Source organism: Saccoglossus kowalevskii, chromosome 15 (assembly GCF_978046115.1).
Source record: "Saccoglossus kowalevskii chromosome 15, keSacKowa6.1, whole genome shotgun sequence".
Lineage (NCBI taxonomy): Eukaryota > Metazoa > Hemichordata > Enteropneusta > Harrimaniidae > Saccoglossus > Saccoglossus kowalevskii.
Genome location: NC_140655.1, coordinates 25,951,587 through 25,977,859, shown reverse-complemented (window position 1 = coordinate 25,977,859; position 26,273 = coordinate 25,951,587). Strand labels below are relative to the sequence as shown.

Here is a 26,273-nt window from a genome sequence, read left to right as displayed (position 1 = left end):
ATGACGTGTTCGAGTTTGTGTGGTTGTAGTTAAACGAACGATTTTCGTTTTTTTGAATAGTGACTTTTTTTGTAGAGTTTCGCCTGCATTTATTCGACATTTTTGTCAAAATTTGACCTTTTTACAGAAATATTTGTTTAACTTTGTTACGCGGGCAACAAAGATCAGAAAGTTACTGTATCGACAAGGTTTTGGAATTGTATGGTTTGAACAACAAGCCGGAGACAGCAAAGTTTTCTTAGGTTTATTTCACGAAAGGTTATGTGATTGTTATCGCTAAGAATGGTCGGCAGCGATTGGTCAATCAGGTAGATTGCGTTGTTATAGTAACTGCAAATCTTTGTTCGAGCCAGAATTATATCATGGTGTATTATGACCTTGTCAATTTTGACCGAATAGTGATGAATTTGTTTAATTTTGTATTATAATGATTGATGTAATGGACGGAGGCCCTGACATTTGAATCAACTATTATTATTATATTATTATTATTAAAATCAACAATTAGGCAGCAATCAATATAATAAATTGATCGCTCATAGGTCGAAAGTCAGTGAACGACCTCGGAAAGCGTTTTGGTACTTTCAATCGAAAGAATACACCGAATACTTGCATGGTGGCGCTGTTTATAGATCTGTAATTATCGTGATTTTACCGTTATTTTTTCCGAATATGCCTGGAATTCAGAGCAAAAACTTGTATATATATCTCTCAATGGTCAAACTTTTTAAAGAGAATTTTTACGCAGACTTTCATACAGTCGTTTTACCGTTGTATTTTCCAATAAAGAGATATTGTTCAAGATTGGAATCTAAACTACATTGCGAAAAACAGTATTTGTAGTTTTAGTTTATATCAACTGACATTCTAACAACAAGAGTGAATTTCCCTAGCTCATACATTTGTGTTTCGAATTGTCACATCATCCTCAGCCTGATTAAGTCCTTATTAGCGTTATTTATAATGCTACCAGATGGATTATTCCAACAGTCGTTTGTCGATTACTAAACCCACCAGCAATAGTTGCCTGCTTCACCATCTTCCGAGTTTCAGGAAATCCATGGTTTTCCTCTACGTCATTTACACATACTTTTAAAAAAAGACACGAAAAATAGAAGACTGTATGTAAGTCTAGTTGATTTTTGACCAATATATCATGAATGTAGATGTCATTTTCGGGTATTAGACTGTTGAGAGATGCCAAAGTGAAAATCACTAGAATCAGAGGTGCATTACTTGTAATGTAAATCATGTACCTCTACTAGAACCTATCATGAATGTTCATACTAAATTATATATGTTATGAAAATAAACATTGTGGATTCCTTATTGGTCTTTAAGGTCATATCCTCTATACTTGAAGAATAAGCTACAAAAGGCGAATATATTGGCCACGAAATATGAATTATTGCAAATTATATATATATAATATATTCGTATTCACTTTTTTGTATCTAAACTTGCGACTGAGTCAAGTGCCAACCAATGAAGAAGTTGAAGAGACCTTTCCAAGTTTGTTGACATGTTTACAAACTGAACGATCACTTTTTTTCGACAGATTGCCAAAATATATTAAATTTCAACCCTTTGACTGTTGTTTCATTTGATTTTGACAAAATGACAATGTGTTACCATAGTAACCAACTATTTTAACCACTGGATACATGTTGGGATTTATAAATAATTTTTACGTTTTTGGTGCAAATTTGGGTAAAAAGTGTCAAAAGAGGCATTTTATCGAAAACCAGCTTCAGACTTTTTTGGCATTAGGCTGATAAATAAAAGTGCATTTAATCTCTTGGACTAAAAATGCTGTCACGGATGCTTATCTTGTCCATAACCCTGCAATAGGTCTATGTCTTACCATGGTCATACCCGTAAGTCATCACACATGCGCAGACGGAAATCCAATATGGCGGCGCCCAGTTTGGGTGTTTTGGTAAGTCCAGAAAAAAAATTATTTGTTTGTACTCGTACGACCAACGGCAATTCATCAACTGTACTCATTGCTAGAAAACATGTCATATTCCACGTCAAGGATCTTTCGATCGGCCCTTAAATGTCTTTTATTGTATGGTTTGATAATTGTTTTATTTATCCGGCCAAACACCGGAAGTGGAATTTAAAGACATAAACAAGGTCGCAGTGACTAAATGTTTCTCGTTTTGGATTATGTCTCGGCAGCAGCCAACTATGGCTAATAAGCAAAGCGAAGTGCTATATCTAATGATTTGTGTCGAGTATGTTCGGAAAGGGACAATATTGGGTTGAATTCTCGGACTAAGCTTTGCGGTGAGCTTTCCCAGATTACAACATGGAGCATATTTTAATTTTCTTTTTAATGGCTAACAAGAGACAAATTCGGAATGTACACAATACTGAAGGGGTTACGTCCTGCTTATTGATCTAAATCAATGCATCGTAAAATTATACCCCATTTGTTTTTATTCGGGTGACCTTTTGTCAACTATGGGTCAATTTCCGTAGCATTGATCACCACATGGTACGAATAAGCAGTACCTTAGTTTTTTCTACTTTTTATGTAACCATTTTTATTCATTTGTGGAATTTTATTTGTTTCTTTAACTGGAAAAGGAAGTGTGAAGAAGACAGAAGATTGTTTCGTTTGTGTGGGGGAAAACAGTGGTATTAATCTGAAAATCTATTGTCTGTTCTCGTTTTTGATTGGTCCTTGCAACGTTTGAGGGATCATGATGTAGCTCTGTTATTGAGAATATTAACAATAGGACTGATGTAATCGTTAGCCACAGTCCCTCTATCCCCGGTCTGGAAACAACTTGCGTTCTTTTGTCTCGAACCGCGGTGCGGTAAACAAACCGTTCACACCCAGGCCGAGGGATTCAGGAAGTCAGACAGATTACAATACACAAAGCGATACCTCATTGTATGACCTCACTTTGACTTCAAATTCGGGCAACCACAACGTAAACAAACATGTAAACAAAATTATCACTATGAAATTTGGGTTTGTTGAACCCTGATACGCATCACAACCAGCCTACCAACTCATAAACATCCAGTTCCTGCAATGCAAAAATTAATATCGGGAATTATGTTCATTTTCTCGTTTTAATAGGGAAAAAACTTCGCGTGCCAACATGCTGACATCACTAAACAAATCTTGTCAAATTGGCGTGGTTCTTGTTAACGTAGTTGATCGAAAAATCTGTGATATTTCTGATTCTTGGGGGGTTCATAACAGTTCAAGTCAACTATACAACAACTAATGACTTTATTCTATGCAAAAGTATATAACAATGCTTCAATGTTTCTATATACATGATTTTTTTAGCACAGAATTGAGTACATTGTCATTTCAAAACGTCGCCATTTGCATTTACGATCTAAAAAGCATCCATAAAAATTACATCACTGAAGACTAAAATACTATTGCTAAAAATACTCGAAACAATTATTTGGGGCAAAATGAGCTCTTGTCTTTGAAGCACATTTCTGAAGGTGTTTTGTTTTGAATGACACTACCACCTATATTTTTTTCTTGAATATTTTGATTTCTTCCACGTTCTGTGATAGTTCTGCAATAACGGGAGAACTGTGTAGACATATTATTGACCAATGGAATAACAGTGCTTGAACTTTTGTATTTGAAATCACACCCAATTTCAAGTCCGAAATGTAAACATAAAAATAGGTGAATGACTCAGAGCATGCATCCAGTTAAGGTGATGTGCAGAAAGACAAACACACATTGCAGAAATTGTGGAAATGTAAAAAATAAGTACACGCGCAGATGTGATTACAAATATTTTTAAATGCTTAAAAAATTATAGCTATAATAAATTGTTATTTCTGTTTCAGAATGAAAACTTGGGATATGATATAGAAAATGTAAACTGTTCACTGCCATTACAAAAGTTTTTTCATCAGTGCGTTGCCACTACAGTGCAATATGTAGGATTTTTTATTGGAGTTTCGTCTGTCTTTCTCTGGCTTATGGCCCATCTTATGTAAGTCTTTCATTACATTGAACTATTTAAATTTGAAACCTTGATTTGTTTTGTGCACACTTTCAAATGATTATGTAGTTTAACCGTTTAACAATTTTTTCTAATCATATGTACCAAAGTTTGTCGCATTTTTGTAAAATTTGTTACAGGTCAACATTTTTGAAAAACTATGGAAATGCTTTACTGGGGGTATTTTATATTTATGGGGACAAATGTTATATCAAACAGCTATAATCTCACTCTGGAATTTTGTTTTTACGTTTATTTGTGTATTTTGAATTCTGGTACAGTGAAGGACACAAAGCTGGGGGCTTTGCTTATAAACAGATCTATGAAAATTTGCCAATACTGATCGTGAACTTTCATTCATTTTAAAATATTCGATGATGATTGGCTCAAGAGTTAATCATTGTCTACGCCCATAGTGCATGCAGATGCCTTCACATGACTTAGAAAATCAATATTATTATTATTTATAATAATCCCAGCTTCTTCTCTTTCACTGTATTACCAGAATTTGAGGTTGTCTATAAAATGTTGAACAAGCAACAAAATGATTCCAAAACCAGAATTGCGAGACTGTAAAATTTATAGTAACGTCACTTTGCAAAAGTATATTTGTCACCGTATACAATTCTAAGTTAGGCATAATTTTTTCGAAAATTTCAATCTGATTAAATTAGAGTCTTAGGTTTTTGGCTTATTCAAGAATACAAAGTTACTTGTGACTAACGTGAATGAGTAAACTCTGTATCGACTATGAGCTGTTATCACTCTTAAAAAGTGTTAAATTCTTCTTCAATGCTCATGTTATCTTTCAAAATCAACTAAATACTTGATTAAAAAAAATAAGCCAGTTTTCCTATCAAAATCGATGCCAAAAGATCGTAACATCAGTAAATATCTACCGTGTTGTGTTCACCATTAGGTCACTGAATTGCATTAACAAATGCGCTATTTTAATTTAAATTTGTTGGCACCGTTCAACTGATAGGTGATAGGTCAATTTATTCACTTGTAAAACACATCATGGCCAGATTGTGCTACCATGATCATTGCTCTTAAGCAATGCATTCATGTTTGTTTTTATTTGAAACTTATTTTATACTTATTCTTTTTGTGATGCCTATTTTTAAACCAAATAAGGCCTTTCATACTTCTTTGACACCTAATTATTTACAATAAACAGTATTTACATGTAATTCTGTGATATTTTGTCTATGTTTGAGGTTGTTACACATTTCTCACTATTTGTGTATATTCATATCATCACAAATGTGATGTAATTGAACCAAATAACATTAGTGTGCAACTTTAATTTATTGGTACTGAAACAAGTGTCACATGTTTTGTACATTACTCATTGATTTAATTTACGAGCTTTTTCAGTCCCAGCTGACCATGTACTGCAAACAAATAATTCATAAACCTCAATTATGTTTTCCTCCAGATTACGAAATTAAAAATACTACAAAATGCATAATTTTAAACCATTTATTTTCACTACTGTAAAATCTGTATTAGAAACCGTGACTTCTATCAAAATAGTACAATGCAACAGAGGGGATGCGGCTTCTATTAGAGCATGTACACATATGAGAAATGATTAATTTTTATTCTCAATTATTCAAAAAGAATAGGTGTGACTTCTATTAGGGATGTGGCTTCTAATACAGATTTTACGGTATTTTTAAATTTTGAGCATATTCACTAGGTTTTAAGTTCAGGCATTTGGCAGAGAAACTATAAGTTCTATTGTTATTTGTGGATTTAAATAAGCGGTTTTGGCTTATCAGTGAAAATAGCAAAATTAAAACCCGGTGAATAATTAAAGCTTTAACAGTGCACTGAAAAATGTATTTATCTTAATACATAGGTTGTATTTTTAGACTGTTTAAATGTTGGAGTTTGTTTGCTTGTTTGTCTTAATTTTAGGTTTACAATATTTTACTGGTATTAATTTTTAATAAATCAGTGTTTTTGTAAATCATTTAATGTGTGGACTAACCATTGATCCTATTATCAAGTAATATATGCAATAATCAGATAAAATAACTTAATCAGAACAAACTAACAACTTTTTCTCACCAGGAAGAGTTTCAGATTATAGCTCCAACGTGAAGCGTGTCAATAAATAACGAAAATAAAAAAGGAGACAATATGCATTTTTGGCATTCAGCAATTTACCAGTTTAAAAACTCAACACTAGATAAAGAATACCAAGGGACCAATCCAGATTTTCAGAACTGCCCAAGGCTGATATATTGTTATGCCATTTAAATTTCTGGCTTATTTGACTATCTTAGCAACAGAAATTCACGGTGTATCAACAGAACTTACATGTATTGACAAAAAAATGTATCTTTTTGGCTAGCTTGTGGTTGGAATATACATGTACTAGGATTCAGTAGGTTGTCCACTTCCTGGCAAAATTCTAATTTTTAGTTGTTTCTGTCAAATCTGACTATCGCATGGGGAAAAGTGGATTGTATGCCTAGATTTGCACCTGAATAATTTTACACCATTCAATAAAAAATGTGATTTTAGTTTCTTCACAAATTGTGGCACAAGCAATGTAATCTCACAGGTGACTTCTATAACACAGTCCTATGTCCTTGTTGCTTTCTGGCAGGTCTGTATTATTAACTTTTTCTATCAATGTAAATAAAATAAAATTTAAAATAATAAAAAAAATAACATTTTCATCTAAACAGAGAATAATATTTTGTTCACTTTTGAATATTTTAAATAAAGTAATTTTAATATACCTGGCTCATTCTCAGTTTATATAAAGGTTTTAATATCTTTGTTAAAAATTAAACCATTATTTACCTATCTGAAGACAATTATTTCCCTTCAAAAAGTTTATTTCATAAGATGTATGATTCATTTCTTGACAGATTATTTAAAATTCGTCAATCAGATGGTACCTTTGGTATAAAGACATTTTTTTATCTAATTAATATATGTATAGCTGATATATTCAATCTAGTTGGTGCCGCGTTGACAGAGCAACTAGGTACACAGGTATGTCACATATATTACAATAGATTTGGCTTTAATCATAGTTTTTACCAAAATTGCAGATTTGCAGTTCAGGAAGATTTTAATATTGTCATGTGTGTTTGTGCTATATTTGTTCTACATGTGTTAGAAGCGGAACCCCGATAAAAGCCTATCCTCAGGCGCGAACATCCGGGCATTTTCACAAAGGCCAAAAACCCCCAAGGATATACTGTAAAACCATTTATTTTGACTGGCATTTAATTTCACTATTTCAGTGCTTTGAGCAATTTCACTGGGATTTAAGTTTACTAACTTGGCAGAGGAACAATGAGTTCTTTTGTTATTTTACATGTTCATATACATGTGGATATTGCTTCTCAACAAAAATAGAGAAATTAAAACCCAGTGAATAATTAATGCTTTCACAGTAAACCAATTGTCATTGTTGTACATGTGTAATAAAATAAGTCATTAAAATATTACTTATTTTTATCGTTGACACACATCTGTTATTTGTGTAAAAGAATAATATATGTGGTACAAATGGGGCAAATACGGACAGTTCTACGGTTCAGTACCGGTATGTTTGATATGCTTTGAAATTGTTTCCAAAATCTTGTGTGATGTGCTCTCTTGAATAAATAATGATTTGAAATGTGTACAATCTTGTTCTGGTATATTGTAAATTTCCAAAATTGTATACATTGCTATGGTTACACTGAAGTTATAGAGAGTGTAGCCTACTGGAAACACATTAATTATCAATTTTGCTGATAAGCATTGTTCGCTAAATTAAATCCATGTGAACATGTAAATTAACAATGCAACTAAATGTTTCTCTTACAAATTTGTGAACATAAAACCCTTTAAAATTGCTCAAAACATCAAAATAGTGAGATTAAATGTCAGTGAAAATAAATGATTCTACAGTAATTAAAATGGTACCCCGTAAGTTAATATTGTTAACATTCTCTCATTAGAACAATCTGGAAACAAACTAAATTTCTTTCAATAATTCACATTTGTTAGACAATATTCATACACATCCTAAACGCTGCTCAGAACACGCAACTATACACAAAAAAAAACTGCCTTAGACAGTCAAAGTAACATTTTATGATGGAGATTTTAAAATTAAAAAAAAAACAGAATCTGTCTTGAACTAGTCCACCATATTAAACCTACTTCACGCTGTACATTGGTTTAACCTTTTTACCACTAGACTTTCTCTAATTTTGGAGCCACCAGACAGAATTTGAGTTAAGTTTCAGTGTTTACTCAAGAAAATTTGCTATTTTTGTCCCAATCTCTTGAAGGAAAGTGCAAACTATAAACGGGGCTATTTTGTGAATTTGTGATGAAAAGAGGTGGTGAAAAGGTTAAGGCATAGACATACTTGTAGAATACTGTACTTTGTGTGTGATTTCCAACTTTTTTAGCTCCGCTGTCGACTTTGTCGAGCGGAGCTTATCATATGAGTGATTGTCCGTCGTCGTCTGTGTCAATGTTTTACTTATTCAACTTCTTCTTGAAAACTACAAGCCTGAATGCTTTGATATTTGGTGTATATGTACCTTGGGTAGACCTCTCTCAGATTTGTTCATTTCATAATCATATCTTCAATTCTCTAATTTTGGTGAATATTTTTGTCATTTTTGGTAAAAAGTGATATTTTCGACTTCTTGTTAAAAACCGCAAGTCCAATTGCTTTGATATTACATATATAGGTACTACATGTGGATCTATCTCAGATTTGTTCATTTTGTAATGATATCTTTAATTCTCTAATTTTGGTGAATATTTTTGTCATTTTTTGTAAAAAGTGATATTTTCGACTTCTTGTTAAAAACCGCAAGTCCAATTGCTTTGATATTACATATATAGGTACTACATGAGGACCATTCTCAAATTTGTTCATTTCATGATGATATCTTTAATTTTCTAATTTTGGTGAATATTTTTGGTAAAAAGTGATATTTTCTTCTTGTTAAAAACCACAATCATTTATGGTGAAAAATGATATTTTTGAATTCTTGTTGAAAACAGTAAGTCCCATTGCATTGATACTATGCATATTGTTCATTTTCTAATGATATTTTCTGTTCTTTAATTGAAATGTGCATTGCTAACAGCGGAGCTATCTCAGCCGTGAGGCTGCTTGTTTATGTTTTGCATTGTATTTTTGTTCTCTTTCAGATTTTAACTGCTGTGTTTTTTGTCTTCATGGATGTCTTATTTTTTATTCAATTCTTCTGCGCAAGGTGTGCATGTTGTGGTGCTTATTGCAAGAAATATAAAAACTCCTGTGGTAAGCTACATTGTATTTAGGCATTCATATTTGATTTGCAACCTGATGTGTGACATAAAAGACACTTTTCATGAGTCTGGCGCCCTCACAGTTTCATATGGACAAGGCCAGAAACTCAGAAAGAGGCTCCTGAGAGAAGTTTTTTCTGCATTCATATTCATAGTCACATTTTTTTTGGAGCCTCTAAATGGCACTTTTTCGAGTTTGTCATCAATAAATAAATGAAATAAATAGATTGGATTGTAGTTATCACATTGCATTCTCAGTGTCTACACCAGCTGCCATCATAATCATCTTTAACCTGTTCCAAATTTCAACTATGTATGAGGATCATAGATAGTGGTTAATGGTTGGTTGTGTGCACGTCTTCTTAAAAATGTTAAAACCTTTTTTTTTAAATTACAGAACATTGTGTTTGTACCATAACTTTTTGAGCTGATGGAATTTGGCTGGCTACTTTTTTGGTCTTGAAATTTATCAGCTTATTGTTTTGCCTAATATCGAACAGTGACAATAAGTTATAATGACATAATGAAATAATCAGCTAATTGGTTTCAGAGAAGTCTGTCACATTGCAATTATAGAACATTGTGTATGTTTTGTAAGACACAAACATATCAACGCAATCTTTAAATCGCAATGATTTGCCATTCTGGTCCTCTATTTACATAGCAACTTGTTGGTGGAAACAACGACGCCGACAACAGAGCAAACAAGTGTATTGTCTTATCGTGCCGTGGTTGATGTCTGGTGTGTATTTATTTTCAAAGTTTCTTCCAACTTATTTAATGGGAATTTCCCATCCACATGTCAAGAGTACAGGGAGGGTTCTACTGTCCGTCTTGGAGGTACGTGGTATATTATTGGATGCTGACATCGCATTGAATCGGTTGTTAGCATATTATATACTAGTAATACAGACAACAAAAGTAATGAAAATATCAAAGCAGTGAAATTGAATACCAGTGTAATTAAATAGTTTAACATAGACTGGCCCAGCTGTGGATATTTTATAATTTTATTTCTTAAATCGTGGTCCGACTGGTCGATTCTGCTGCATATCTATTGCTATTACCTATTCATGATATGCAGTGACATTATGGAACCTGGCAGTGGAACACTTCCAATAGAGGAAATTATGTATTGGCTCGCACAAAAAATTTGACCCGCCATGCCACGCATGCATTGTAGTTGCGTAGAACAGATCAGACCAAAAGCTGTCTTTCTTATTGGTTGGCAGCTTACATGTCATGCTACTCATTAGCATATTTATCACCACAAAAACATGGTGACAACTATAGAGAGTGCTGCAGAACAGACCAGTTGTGGTAATTTTGTGGAAGATTCTACAAACTCATTCTGAAGGATTTAGCATATCAAAAAATAAAATTGCCATGACAGGGCCAGTCTAAGTTTAACAGTAAGTCCTGACAATAAGTATGTCAGAGTGCTGCTGCAATATCATAACATTTTATACAAATAAACATACATGTATGAACACATCTGATTGTCTTGACGTGGCCTGGTACCGGTACTATAATAACACACTGTTTTTGTATCTATATTACAGGACAGAAGCAGTGAAATTGGATATTCATTAGGGATTTGTTCTACAGCATTGTATTGGATATCACGGTTTCCAACGATATATGATGGGGTATGTAGACATTCACATAAAATAAATGTCGTGAATAAATGGCAGAAGTATTAACAAAAGAGTTAATGACATTTGTTTTGAAAACATGTGTTTCTTAAAATCGAAGTCGAATCTGCGATGGTGTTCCCTCGCTCACAAAGGCGATTGCGCTCCCTAGAAATATCTCCCTAAACAACAACATGTAGACTTGACTTTCTCCCAAATCTCTTCAGATAATCAAAAAACAAAGATATTCTGAATTACACATACAGTCAAGCCTGTGTTAGTGATCACCTCTATATAGAGACCACCTGCCTATAGTGACCATGTTTAGGCAGTCTTAAGGCATGGCCTGTGAAAAAGATCACCTGTCTTATGTGACCACCCTTTCAGCAATTGTTTTGCAGATTCGCCTTTCTTTAGAAATCCAAATATTATATAGCAGTTTGTTTATAAAACAACAGTATTATCTCATTATTTCAAATTTACATATTAATGAAATTATCCAACTTTCTTAGCTCCGCTGTCGACTTTGTCAAGCGGAGCTTATCATATGAGTGATTGTCCGTTGTCGTCTGGCGTCCGTCGTCGTCCGGCGTCCGTCGTCCGTGTCAATGTTTTACTTTTTCGACTTCTTCTTGAAAACTACAAGCCTGAATGTTTTGATACTTGGTGTATATGTACTTTGGGTAGACCTCTCTCAGATTGTTCATTTCATGATGATATCTTTAATTCTCTAATTTTGGTGAATATTTTTGTCATTTTTGGTAAAAAGTGATATTTTCAACTTCTTGTTAAAAACCGCAAGTCCAATTGCTTTGATATTACATATATAGGTACTACATGTGGACCTTTCTCAGATTTGTTCATTTTGTAATGATATCTTCAATTCTCTAATTTTGGTGAACATTTTTGTCATTTTTGGTAAAAAATGATATTTTCGACTTCATGTTAAAAACCGCAAGTCCAATTGCTTTGATATTACATATATAGGTACTACATGTGGACCTCTCTCAGATTTGTTCATTTTGTAATGATATCTTTAATTCTCTAATTTTGGTGAATACTTTTGTCATTTTTGGTAAAAAGTGATATTTTCGACTTCTTGTAAAAAATCACAAGTCCAATTGCTTTGATATTACATATATAGGTACTACATGTGGTCCACTCTCGAATTTGTTTATTTCATGATATTTTAAATTCTCTAATTTTGATGAATATTTTTATCATTTTTGGTAAAAAGTGATATTTTCTTCTTGTTAAAAACCACAATCATTTATGGTGAAAAATGATATTTTTGAATTCTTGTTGAAAACAGCAAGTCCCATTGCTTTGATACTATACATATTGTTCATTTTCTAATGATATCTTCTGTTCTTTAATTGAAATGTGCATTGCTAACAGCGGAGCTGTCTCAGCCGATAGGCTGCTTGTTTTATCTCCATATAAAGAATACCTGTCTATAATGACCATTTTAGTGAAATCCCTTGGGCGGTCACTCTAGTTTTGACTGCAGTTGCAGTGTACATACATGTACATAACACTGATTAACCTCTTAAACCATCGCTACAATAGTTTTTTCTAGTTGAATGCATGCTTTGTATATTCATATGAGAGAATACGGAAAAAAAGTAAATTTGATATTTTTGAAGAAAAAAACCTCTACTACATCCTTAAAATAACATTCTGATAAAGTTCTTGAAAGATTTGACTGAATTCAGAAGCATTACTTCTAGACAATATGGGTAAAGATTTCTGAATTTTGTGTGAAATCCTAGCAAGGGGATTTTTTGCAACATATCAATAATGATCCGTAACAAAGTTGTGTTTTTCTTTCTATCAATGTTTGATATGCTGCACATCCTTGTTTTCATTAATTCTCAGTCCAAGTCTGATGTTTTTAATTTATTCGTCATAGTACAGTGAATTTCATTAAAGCATGAATGTTTTGATGGAAATTTATATAAATATTTATCATTTATTTATTATTGCACTGGAAGACCCTTATGCTACATTCAAATCAAAAGAAGATGCTTTCATTGGCTGCAGAAGCCATTTGGTAATGCCCATTACCCATGAGTCTTTGTAGGTTTTTTTTCACCCAATAGCCTATTTACTACTATGTATGCAAATTATATTTCACCTACTAACCACTAGGCATTCTGATTGGTCAAAGTATTCTCAAACATTTGTAATATTTTATATTAAAAACAATCATGCCTACATGAAATTTACTGTAGCATACAAATATTCTATCATATAGAAAAAAATGTCCATGGTGTTAGGATCAATTCTTGAGCTCACATGTCTAGCAAGTCAGAGAATAATCTACATATTTGTAAATTTGTGCTTCTTGGGGGTCAAACATTTGAAATCATTGGGGTGGCTGAAATTTTATTTCTGTGATGTTTTGTGTGTACATTTTTCTTTTTTTCATTTTGCCAACAATTGTTTCTGCAACACCTCGCATGTATTTTTGTTTCTCTCGGTATCTAACTTGCAATTTTTTTTTAAACAACCCCTCATGATTTCAAATGGTTGATCCCTTAATCTTGTTCTCCCATCTTATTTTAGTGGTCTGCTTTGAGCCCACCAAGATGGAGAAAAATATTTTATCACATGTTTTGTGCATTGGGTGGAGTGATGTACGGGTTATCGATTGTGACTCAAAGTGTACAGTTGGACTTTATACTTAGCGAATTGCCATGGCTGATGGGAAGGTATGTATGAGAACAGGGTAAACATACATTTGTTGTACACAGTGCATTGTCACTGGCTGATGACAATGTGTATATGAGAACAGGGTAAACTGTGATTGTGCCCATGCGTTTCAATGGCTGATGGGAAGGTGTGTATGGGAACATGGTAAACTGAGACAATTGTGCAACTGCATTACTATGGCTGATGGGAAGGTATATGGGGAACAGGGTTAAGAGAGACAGTTGTTCTCAATGCATTACAATGACTGATGGGAAGATACATTGTATGTATTTGAACAGGGTAAACAGCCAATTGTTCAATCTTGTGTTGTGATGGGAATACACTGCATTAGCCACAGTCAGCTGGCGCACAAGCAAAAATAAAATGAATGCGATTTTTATTATATGGGGGGGCCGCCATCTTGAATGCGGCATAAAACTAAATGGCTGTGAAAGATTGGTATTTTTTTCCTGATTTGTAGGAATCTGTAAAACGTGTTTCACAACTTGTCTATTTTTTACGTCGCATTCAAGATGGCGGCCCCCATATAGTAAATATTGCATTTATTATTTTGTTGCTTGTGCGCCAGCTGAATGTGGGAATATCTACAAAACTGTTGCATATGAAAACAATGGAGACAGTTCCAAATCTGCCTTGATCAGCTCGATATAATATAAATTTTCACTTGGAATTTATTTTTGCCAAAGGAAATCTATTTAGAATAAAATCCAGCAAAAATACCTTTTTCCTATATTTCACATCAAAGTCATCAAAAATCAGCAAAAATACCTTTTTCCTAGATTTCACATCAAAGTCATCAAAAATCCGCAAAAATAAACTTCATAGAAAACAGCCAAAATGTTTTTTCAGTAAAATTAATTACAGCTAAAATAAAGTATTCATAATTATTTACAATATCTCAATCTTTTTGCTATACCTAATATTGTAGAGAGAAACATTCACTGTCTACAATTTGGCTGATTTGGTGTTTTAGAGACAATTACTTGGTTTTAAATTCACTGGTTTGTGAAGAAAACACTATTCGCTCTGTCTTTTAATCATTTTTTAGTGTATTTAACTACCAGTGGAATAAGCGGGAAATAAAATCCATCAAGGAATTGAGCCCACTACAGTATTTTAGATACTGCTGGTCTTTGCACAGTTCTTAAAATACAATAAAGTTGACATTTTCTGGAAAATTTTGAGTTTATTATTAAGCAAGTCATCAAGCCGGAACTGTTATTATTGTTAGAAATTCCTTACCACAAAGTCCTTTAAATTTCATAATATTGCAGTAATACTTTGCATTTTTCTTAAATTCATTTTTTGCACCAAATGAAAACTACCATTATTTATTTGATACAAATTGCATAAAGTAATGTGAGTTAATTTGGTAAACCGTGACCTAGGTTTTACTTTATGCATCATGGAGTTTAAAGAACTAACACAGTGCATAACCCAATTTTATATATATATTTTTTTTTATTTATTTCAGTCTTGGGCTTGCCGGATTGGATCTTGGTGTATCCTTGTTTTGTTTAAATGTTCCAGTACATGTACACACACTATTGGTGAAAAGTACCAGACTAGAGCACAACATTTGATATTTTCTCACAGCTCCGGCGAAACTTGTCATTATTGTCACCAATATTGGTGAGAATTTTCATATTCTCTGTTAGATGGTGAACCAATTTCTTGTTTCATTAGATGGATTATAAATTTTCACCAATTTGTTGACACGATTTAATATACTCACTTTTTTATGGTAAAAGTCCAAACAATTTAGTTGTGAGACTTTAAATTCTTTGCTTTTGTTGAACAAATTCATTGAACGATGACAATGTAAAAATTCTGATATCAGTGAAAAAAGATGACTTTGTTGCTATGGCAACTCCGAATTCTGATACTTATCACTTACAGTTATGCAACTCTTTTGGCAGCCACTTTTTTTAAATCATAACTAGAGAAAATTGAAAAAATTATGTGGTGACATGTTTTTTTTTTTGTATTAAGGTTTAATTGAATCAACAATACATCCTTGAAAACAAAAAAAATTCCCCATTTTGCAGTTTATGGTGAACTTTAACTTTATACAAAATTTGTGACGCATGGGTTTTTCAAACTGACAGTGAGATGTACTCGCAAGATGTTTTTCCTTAATTGAGATTTTGACAGATTATGTTGCTGAGTTGTTGGAATAAAAAAGGTGACAATAAAAATAACATCAGTAATGTGATGGCACTGTTAGAAGAGGACGAGGATGTGGAGCCTGGTTCAAATATTGATGAAGACAACCATGAATTAGTCACGGTCAAACCCATCAACACTAAGTACATGAAAGAAATCCGGAAAAATGGTAAAAATTTTGAGGAATTGGAAATGCTGCAGAAGAAGCCGAAAGAAAAAAAGGTGAGATTATTGTACTATTTGCATAGAGAGCGAGTAGCATGGACTCATGGAGGGGGATGAAACAGAAAGTAAATAACATGTACACAGAGTTGCTGAATATCAACTGAACTACTCGTTCAGCTTTATTCACATACTCATAAAGGGTGTGTGTTTACGTAAGAGCTATGTTATGTTATTGATATTCAAATGTGATCGCTAGTTGAGTCACTGAGGGATTACCCAGAAATTCTCTGGTAAGGTTGTATTGATTCTTGCAGTTGCTATGGTGGTCACAAGTTAAAATGTTACCAAAATCAGACCCAGAAAATAGTCTTCTCATAGATTCATCATTTGTAAAATTCTCAAATTTTGGGGGTTAAAATCTTTCTCTAAAAAAACGAGTGACTGTGAGCGTGTTTTCATTTTGCCATAAATCAATATTGTCCATCATTTAATTGAAATCAGATGTAGTTTGTTGCTCTGGGCGCTTTGAATGTACGGCCGTCTGTGTACAGCTACTTTGAATGTATGGCCGTCTGTGTACAACTACTATGAATGTACGATCATCTGTGTACAACTACTTTGAATGTATGGCCGTCTGTGTACAACTACTATGAATGTATGATCGTCTGTGTACAGCTACTTTGAATGTACGGCCGTCTGTGTACAGCTACTTTGAATGTACGGCCGTCTGTGTACATCTATTTTGAATGTATGGCCATCTGTGTACAGCTACTTTGAATGTACGGCTGTTTGTGTAGAGCTACTTTGAATGTACGGCCGTCTGTGTACAGCTACTTTGAATGTACGGCCGTCTGTGTACAGCTACTTTGAATGTACGGCCGTCTTTATACAGCTACTTTGAATGTACGGCCGTCTGTGTATATCTACTTTGAATGTACGGCCGTCTGTGTATATCTACTTTGAATGTAGGGCCGTCTGTGTACAGCTACTTTGAATGTATAGCCGTCTGTGTACAACTACTATGAATGTGCGATCGTCTGTGTACAACTACTTTGAATGTACGGTCGTCTGTGTACAGCTACTTTGAATGTACGGCCGTCTGTGTACAGCTACTGTGAATGTACAGCCTTCTGTGTACAGCTACTTTGAATGTACGGCCATCTGTGTACAGCTACTATGAACGTACGATCATCTGTGTACAGCTACTTTGAATGCACGGCCATCTGTGTACAGCTACTTTGAATGTACAGTCGTCTGTGTACAGCTACTTTGAATGTACGATCGTCTGTGTACAGCTACTTTGAATGTACGGCCATCTGTGTACAGCTACTTTGAATGTACGGCCGTCTGTGTACAGCTACTTTGAATGTACGGCCGTCAGTGTACAGCTACTGTGAATGTACAGCCTTCTGTGTACAGCTACTTTGAATGTACGGCCATCTGTGTACAGCTACTTTGAATGCACGGCCATCTGTGTACAGCTACTTTGAATGTACAGTCGTCTGTGTACAGCTACTTTGAATGTACGATCGTCTGTGTACAGCTACTTTGAATGTACGGCCGTCTGTGTACAGCTACTTTGAATGTACGGCCGTCTGTGTACAGCTACTTTGAATGTATGGCCGTCTGTGTACAGCTACTTTGAATGTACGGCCGTCTGTGTACAGCTACTGCAAATTGTATCTAAGCAGCTCTCCTCCTCGCCAATTAGAGTGTACCTTACATAAGAGTGATCTGTAACAAGAATTCTGATTTGTTGCTAAGACTTAGTATAGTCTTGTGGTCAGAGACAATAAGCGCAGGTGACCTGGAGGTGCCTGAAGTTCTTTGTATTTTTAATTTTAATCTTTGTAATTTTAATTACATTCTTATATTATGTACTGAACTGTGGTACAGGTACTTGTACAAATCATTCATGTCACTGTGAATAAAATCTACAGCAGTATAACTGTATATGTTAAGTTACTTGAAATAGCTCTCAGGACTTTGTATTGAAATCCACTGTAAGTAATTTCGCTACCAGTAAAATATGTTTTCTCACCAGACTGGTTTACTGGTGGAGATACCCCATGATGATGGTTACCTTGCTGAGAGAGAAGATTCTGATGAAGAGACTGAGATTTCGCAGTTTCTCCAGGATTCGTCTGCTGTACCACACAGGGTAAACATTAATCTAAGTCTGAGTGACTCTTCCGAACATTCTTCGGAACACTCTTTGGAATATACACTTCAAAACTCAGAACTGGAGGTTTGTCAAATTTAAGTGATTTTATTCTGGTGTCAGTGTTGGTAGATAGTGGAACAGTTATATGGAATTCAGTGATGTGCTTTGGCAATCGGTGGGGGACAACGTTGTGTCTTTGTGGTTGGTGATGGCAACAATGGCATGCTGGTACCCTAGTGGTGGATGAGAATGTTGGTGATGATAAGCTGTGGCTTCAGTGTCAACAAATATTTAAAATAGACGATTCACTGTTGGTTAATAATAATTCATCTTTGGTTTTTGCACGAAAATGCATGCACAATCGATGCATTTGATTTGTGAACAAACTAAGTTCTCAGGGTTCAAAGTTAAATAGTGAGTAAGTACCATGTGACAAGTACTGCTCAACATTCATTCATACCATGTACTGATATGTTTTGTTTTCACTCATCTCTTTACCATATTAAATCAGCACAGACTGGACACATTTAGACCAGACTGGACACATGTAGACTAGACTGTACACATGTAGACTAGACTGTACACATGTAGACTAGACTGTACACATGTAGACCAGACTGGACACATGTCGACTAGACTGGACTGGACACATGTAGACTAGACTAGACTGGACACATGTAGACCAGACTGGACACATGTAGACTAGACTGGACACATGACAGACCAGACTGGACACATGTAGACCAGACTGGGCACATGTAGACCAGACTGGGCACATGACAGACCTGACTGGGCACATGACAGACCTGACTGGGCACATGACAGACCTGACTGGACACATGATAGATCAGACTGGACACATGACTGATCAGACTGGACACATGACTGATCAGACTGAACACATGACTGATCAGACTAGACACATGACTGATCAGACTGGACACATGATATACCAGACTGGACACATGACAGACCAGACTGGAACTGGACTAGACACATGTAAACTAGACCAGACACAATTTTACTAGGCTGAACATTTGGTGTACCTGATCTCTGTAATGCAGTGCCCTCTCAGCTATAACACAACTGTCTGTTGTTCAACGTCCTCACATCTAGAATAAGTCTGTATTGCAGCATCCTCACAGCTATAACACAACTGTCTGTATTGCAGCGTCCTCACATCCAAAACAAGTCTAGTGCAGCGCCCTCACAGTTATATTAACACTACTCTTTGTAATACTTTGCTTACAGCCTGTCACAAATAAAACTCCATTAGCTTAATTAAGGTTTGTACTTCATTAGATTTGTTTGCATTTAGTGAATAAAGGTGCTTTTTATACTGCTGTCTTCTCTATACTTTCTTTTCATTCTTTTCATACATGCATGATTTGATGAGAAAGTTGGCTTTCTTTATCAGTTAAAGAAGTTGTACATCTTTAAATTGTGAATTAACTAGAAACTTGGCCACTAAATCATTTTTTGTGAATAACCTTATATTCCATCATGTAATACTTTTTCAAATTTGGATGCTTGCCAAATTTGACAAAGACCTTAAAACATACTTGCGTTTCTGGTTACCGTATGCATTCATTTAAAACATGACAATGACCTATGACCTTTACATGCATTGTATGAGTCCCTTATTGAACTTGACACAGAGCGACAACCACCATCTTTTAATAATTAGTCCCCGTTCGGACGGAGTCCGAAAACGGGGACTTATGTTTTGCCCTGTGTGCGTCCGTCTGTCCGTCCGTCCGTCCGTGATCACCTGTATCTCGAACATGCATGGGCCGATTATGTTCAAACTTCACTCATACATCACATATTATATGGGACATATGCACATGCATTTTTTTCATGATCCGATTAACGATAGCCGAATAGCGGCCATTTTAAGGCCGAAAATGCATCAAAATCGCACATTTTCACCATTCCGGACCCGGATCTCAGTTATGCATGGACGGATTTCGTTCAAATTTGGTACATACATTAAACATAATAGGACCTTGATGCACGTCATTTTTTTTTCGGATCAAGTTCGAAATGGCCGACTGGCGGCCATTTTGTTTTAAAGAATTCAGTTCTGGATCCGTATCCGAGACATGTCTGGATTGATCAAGTTCAAACTTCACACACACAAGGTACATCATGTCACAAATATGTATGTGCATTTGTTTCATGATCCCATTAACGATAGCCAAATGGCGGCCGCTTTAAGGCCGAAAATGCATTGAAATCGCACATTTTCACCATTCCGGACCCAGATCTCAGTTATGCATGGACGGATTTCATTCAAATTTGGTACATACATTAAACATAATAGGACCTTGATGCACGTCATTTTTTTTTTTCAGATCAAGTTCGAAATGGCCGACTGGCGGCCATTTTGTTTTAAAGAATTCAGTTCTGGATCCGTATCCAAGACATGTCTGGATTGATCAAGTTCAAACTTCACACACACAAGGTACATCATGTCACAAATATGTATGTGCATTTGTTTCATGATCCCATTAACGATAGCCAAATGGCGGCCGCTTTAAGGCCGAAAATGCATTGAAATCGCACATTTTCACCATTCCGGACCCAGATCTCAGTTATGCATGGACGGATTTCATTCAAATTTGGTACATACATTAAACATAATAGGACCTTGATGCACGTCATTTTTTTTCTTCAGATCAAGTTCGAAATGGCCGACTGGCGGCCATTTTGTTTTAAAGAATTCAGTTCTGGATCCGTATCCGAGACGTGTCTGGATTGATCAAGTTCAAATTTCACACACACAAGGTACATCATGTCACAAATATGTATGTGCATTTGTTTCATGATCCCATTAACGATAGCCAAATGGCGGCCGCTTTAAGGCCGAAAATGCATTGAAATCGCACATTTTCACCATTCCGAACCCGGATCTCAGTTATGCATGGACGGATTTCGTTCAAATTTGGTACTTACATTAAACATAATAGGACCTTGATGCACGTCATTTTTTTTCCGGATCAAGTTCGAAATAGCCGACTGGCGGCCATTTTCTTAAGGAATTCAGTTCTGGATCCGTATCCAAGACATGTCTGGATTGATCAAGTTCAAACTTCACACACACATGGTGCATCATGTCACAAATAGATATGTGCATTTGTTTCATGATCCGCTTAACAATAGCTGAATGATGGCCATTTTAAGACCGAAAATGCATTAAAATCACGTATTTTCACAATTCCGGAACCAGATCTCAGTCATGCATGGATGGATTTTGTTCAGATTTAGTACAATGTGTTGTACATATGCAGGTGCATTTCGGTCATGATCTGCTTTAAATGTATATGTCACTCAAATATGAACGGAACGGGGACGTGTCATTGACAATGACTTGTTTAACAAATCACACATTTTTTTTTTCTGAGAAAAAAAGTCTTTATTATCCAGCATATCACTACATGCAAAAACATTATTCATAATCTGTATGTCCATACAGAGATAAAATAATTCCATAATAATCTAAAAATTTATCAAAGCGGGGTAGTTGTCGCATGCGCATGCGTCAGACAGCCATAGCGTGTCATTGGTTACAAACAAAAGTCTACCCATGAGCCTTTGCGTTTTTAGCGTGCATTGTTATCGTTGTTTGGGACTTAATTCTCGTGCGTGCACAGGTGACAACCCTCCCGCTTTAAGAAAATGAAAAATCATAATAATCATAGAAAAAAATACTGATGGTTTCTAATGCTGTGTCAATAACATACTTAAATGGAAGTTCAGAAATATGCATACCATATCAAGAAAGTATTAAAAGTATAAAGTCAAGTCTTGAGAATAAGACGTCATAGTGTGTAATTCTACACACAACCCTATATACTTAATATATATTATATATTATTTTGTGAGTTTAAAATAATTACTAAATAGTGTAGCATTTCAATCAATTGCATTACGATAATGTTTTACATGTCATTGGTGACAATGGCATCTACTTACTGCACTATAAAGAAAATCGTTACAACCAGGTTTGAACTAAAGCAAAAAAGTTCACATAATGAAACAGAACTCTCACTCCCCCCCCCCCCCCCCCAAACACCCAGCATGGTAATTCTGGGTGATTTTTTTATACTGTACATTCACATTTACGAAATCTTCATTCATATTTCCATGCTGACTACATAGATCCTTCAGAAAAGGATTATAAATATAAAAACAAATACAGCAACCTTGACACAATTCATGGTGACCGAGCCATGCATTTAACTTATAGTTGAAACCTCTGTCAACAGACATGCCCATATATGGGCACAGCGATTAATATGCATGACCCTTAAGATCATACATCTTGGCATTTTGGGAATATAATGATTCTCCAAGAAAACACAAATATTTTTTTTTTCTCTGACTTTGGAAATAAATGTAAATGTCAAAACATGCCAGAATACTGTAAATGTATTAATTATTCGTTTGGTTTTAGTTTTGCTATTTTCACTGATGAGTAAAAGCTGCTAAATTAAATCCATGTGAGCTTTTAAAATTACAATAGAATTCTTTGTTTCACTGGCAAATTCATGAATTTAAATATATATTGCACATTCAGTGTTATGGCATAAGAATATGTCCAGAAAAAATGTTATACCCAAATAAATTCCCTTCCAGAAGGGTTACTTTTCTTTGGGGACAGCCTCATCCTCATCTACCTGTTGTCATGACGATGAAGTCTCAGTTTTTCTTTTAGATTATCATCTGTCAGATCATGTCTAGTAATCATTCCAAGAATCTGTAAAACAGAATTGTTTCTGGTTATTGGCCTGTCTGTAATGACATGAAAGTCTGTTCTCATTGTCCACATTGTTAACCGATTCTTGTGGTCTCAACATTTTGTATCCGTTTCTTTTAGGACAAACTGATTTATTAGTACAAAAAAATATTTTGGATATGTTTGGTATTTTCCAATATAAAGCATTTGTCATATGTCCACTGCCAAATAGTTACTGATAGTTGGTTTTAAGTTAGCATGATGTAAATTCCAGCACTCATGGCAGTTTCTCATTTCAAACTTTTCTCTGGTGTATTTGTCACTTTGACATTTGGGTAATTTCTTTGTTAATTATTATTCCAAATATGGTATATATAATTAAGAGTGACATTGATTCAATATTAGTAATAGAGGGTCTGCTTCAACAAAATCAGAAATTTTGTTTGAATACGTTTGCTAATTACAAGTTTTTGAAGGAAATTTAGACTGATATTAATGAGTACGGTTTGTGTGTTTGGTGGTGGCTGGTGAATCTTCTCTCCATGGTGAATATACATCATATATACCATAGCATTGTGAGTTGTATAGTTCTCATGCACAAGTACATATTAATAAAATACATATATCAAAATATTGCATTAAAGGTTTCATTTTTAAAAAAACTGGTTAGGTCTAGATAAAACTTTAGAAATTTGTTTTGACTATGTTATTATGGTGTACCGTAAAATCTGTACTAGAAGCTGCATCCCTAATAGAAGTCGCACACATTCTTTTTGAATAATTGAGAACCAAACATTCATCATTTCTCATATGTGTAGATGCTCTATTAGAAGCTGCATCCCTTCTGTTGCATTGTACTATTTTAATAGAAGCCACGGCTTCTAATACAGATTTTACAGTAATCATATTTACATGAATTAACAGTTGATCCCAATCAGTACAGTAAAGATGCTTCTCACAAGAGATACATTCTTTCATACTGTAAAGCACCAGAATTTTGTTTGGGACTTGTTTTTTGAAAATTTCATTTATTGAGAAAAATCACTAAGTTTGGTAGGAGTGAATATCTCATTTGTGTCCTGAATATAACTTTTCTCGTAGCACAACTTCAGTATTTCTGCTTCAACATTTTTTGTTTTGTTTTTTTGACAGTGGGATAATTTTCAAAGAGGGCCGGCAATTCTAGCTGTGAAGTGTGACACAGGGGATAGCAGTGATGACATGCAAACCATGGAATCGTCCGAGGTGAACGGGAGTAATCCTGAAGCCGACAAGAAATGGATTGATTCTGACATCAGATCACGACCCGAGGCTGACTGGGATTTCTAGCATGATCTCTACAGACTTCTAAATCATCAATTCTTGTCTGTGAGACATTCATGTATTTTACAAAAAAATGTTAGTAATGATTTTCAGTTCATCCCAAGATTCTAAACAATGTAAATATTTGTGTCCATATTATATAACTTGAATGTATAAGGTTACTACAGAGTAAAGTAAATTACAGTAGCTATTGCTTTTACACCCATGGTGTCAAATCCCCCTTATAGACTTCTATAGTGAAGTTGATAACTGACATCAGTTCGTGGTTATGAATTGCCTTGTAACATTGAACAAACTAGATTATCCAGGTTAAATATTGTATATGATTATGAGCAATATTTCCATGCTTAATAATGTGCTGTACGCATTTCGATGCAGTCAATTTCGATGAAGTAAGGGTATTCAAACGCAATATCTCCCTTTCAAAGAGCAGCCTTACGATGTGAGCTACGAAATAAAGAAATTTGAGATCAAAATCAAATCGTTCGATTTTTGCGGTAGAGGTTTGGTGCACGTCTTTCACACAACTCGTGGAACCTCACAGTTGAAGTGAAAATCATGTATAACACCACAGTGTGATGACCAATAGAATAACTGCTCACGAAGAGCAAAAATGGACTTCCATATAAGGTCTCATAAAACTTATTTCTCCAATACCACTGATCACATAAACTAGTATTAGGACAAGACCTTATTAGTTTCACTATGGTTACTTTCTACAGTATATATTATTCACTGACGGCCATCATTATTTAGATTACAATAGCTTAAACAAAACTGCCCTTTTCAGATGGTATGTGTAACGTATTTGCTTTATTAGAAGCGAATACACTTATATAAATGACAGAGGTGATACTATGGTGGAAAGTCTTATTTTAATGATCCAGAATACAATAATAAATTACATTTTTGGTGTACGTGCACTTCCAATAGAGAAAATACTGTATTTACACTAAACAAGCTTTATCATAGTATTTAAGAATGTGCAAAGACGCCATTTTCTTGATGCAAAGAACTCAAATCACAAAATCTTTAATATTTTGTAAGCGTCTTTTAGAGAGGGTGTTATCAGGATTTACATGAATTTTCACCCCAGAAAAGTGCATATGAATAACAAATATTTATGGAAATATTTATAAAATGACAAATATTTATTTAAAATTGAAATACTTAGTGTAAAGTTAGCTTTCTGTGAAAATTGCATGACTATGTACAGTTATTGAAATCTTGTATGTTACACTGCAAACTATTTTATGTCTCAGTTCCGCTCATGAATGGTATTTATAGCATAACCTTTTTACAATTCTCTGAAATATTTTTTGAAATTATCTAAATTATATATGTCGCAAATTTGCATGCTGTAGTGCTTTTTAAACAAAACTAAGTCTTATTTGAGGTCACTTATAATTGTGCTGCACATGTCTATGTTTTTTGTTGATCGACAATAATTTTACCCACACTGCATCAGTTTTCCTTTAAAAACAAAATGGCGCCGAGTTGAGTTCCATGAGTTTGGGTATGAGCAAAATATAAGCAGCATTCCAACTCCTAAATGTTCTAAAAGTTAAATTCTTGCAACTATAAAAGTGTTTGCAGGTGATGAAAAAAAAAACGTAGATTATCCCAATTTTCATAAGCGTTGGTGGCTTTTTCAATCCCAGTGCACTGTGGGAAATTACATCACTTCCTATGATGAGACCCATCATTGAACATTCGCAGCATGGTGATTGTGATGACAACTGGCCTCGCTTGAGATATATGTATAGAACTTTTAAACAATGTGTATTCAAAAGGTAATAAAATAGTGACTATGATATACAATTATAGCCTGTGTCATAATTATGAGATTTTACTATAAAGTGATTTGTGACATCATGAAATGCTTGTTTCTTTCTGCATATAGGTATTACCATTTCTGAGCCGGTACATTTCTGTTTTCATTATTTGAATCTAGCGAGATCATTAACAAATATTTTTGTGCTCAACAGTTTGGATCTGAATAATTTATGTCATGCTATCTGTAGTTCTAATCTTTGCAAAATTTTGACCCCTGG

General features: G+C 34.5%; 2 protein-coding genes across 5 annotated transcripts in view; one reads left to right on the top strand and one right to left on the bottom strand.

The window, feature by feature from the left end:
* The first annotated feature begins 1,897 nt into the window (after positions 1 to 1,897).
* On the top strand, positions 1,898 to 26,040 carry LOC102808982 (lysosomal amino acid transporter 1-like). Of its 4 annotated transcripts, XM_085490629.1 has the most exons (12): positions 1,898 to 1,939; positions 3,841 to 3,989; positions 6,890 to 7,016; positions 9,192 to 9,303; positions 9,976 to 10,151; positions 10,874 to 10,960; positions 13,514 to 13,659; positions 15,135 to 15,162; positions 15,815 to 16,048; positions 18,036 to 18,239; positions 19,407 to 19,441; positions 24,049 to 24,159. In XM_085490629.1, exons 1-11 carry the CDS (start codon positions 1,913 to 1,915, stop codon positions 19,434 to 19,436), a joined length of 1,320 nt encoding a protein of 439 aa, XP_085346755.1. In that variant the 5' UTR covers positions 1,898 to 1,912; the 3' UTR covers positions 19,437 to 19,441; positions 24,049 to 24,159. The 4 variants fall into 4 exon arrangements, with proteins under 4 accessions (XP_085346755.1, XP_085346754.1, XP_085346753.1 ...); XM_085490628.1 differs by lacking the exon at positions 19,407 to 19,441 and having other exon boundaries at positions 18,036 to 18,152; positions 24,049 to 26,040; XM_085490627.1 differs by lacking the exon at positions 19,407 to 19,441 and having other exon boundaries at positions 24,049 to 26,040.
* The window catches only part of LOC100367184 (H(+)/Cl(-) exchange transporter 6), a 44,081-nt gene continuing 39,355 nt past the window's right edge, over positions 21,548 to 26,273 (bottom strand). The window contains exon 22 of the mRNA XM_002740854.3: positions 21,548 to 22,917. Within this exon, the coding sequence (XP_002740900.1) occupies positions 22,834 to 22,917 (84 nt within the window). The 3' untranslated portion in view covers positions 21,548 to 22,833. The remainder of the gene's footprint in view (positions 22,918 to 26,273) is intronic.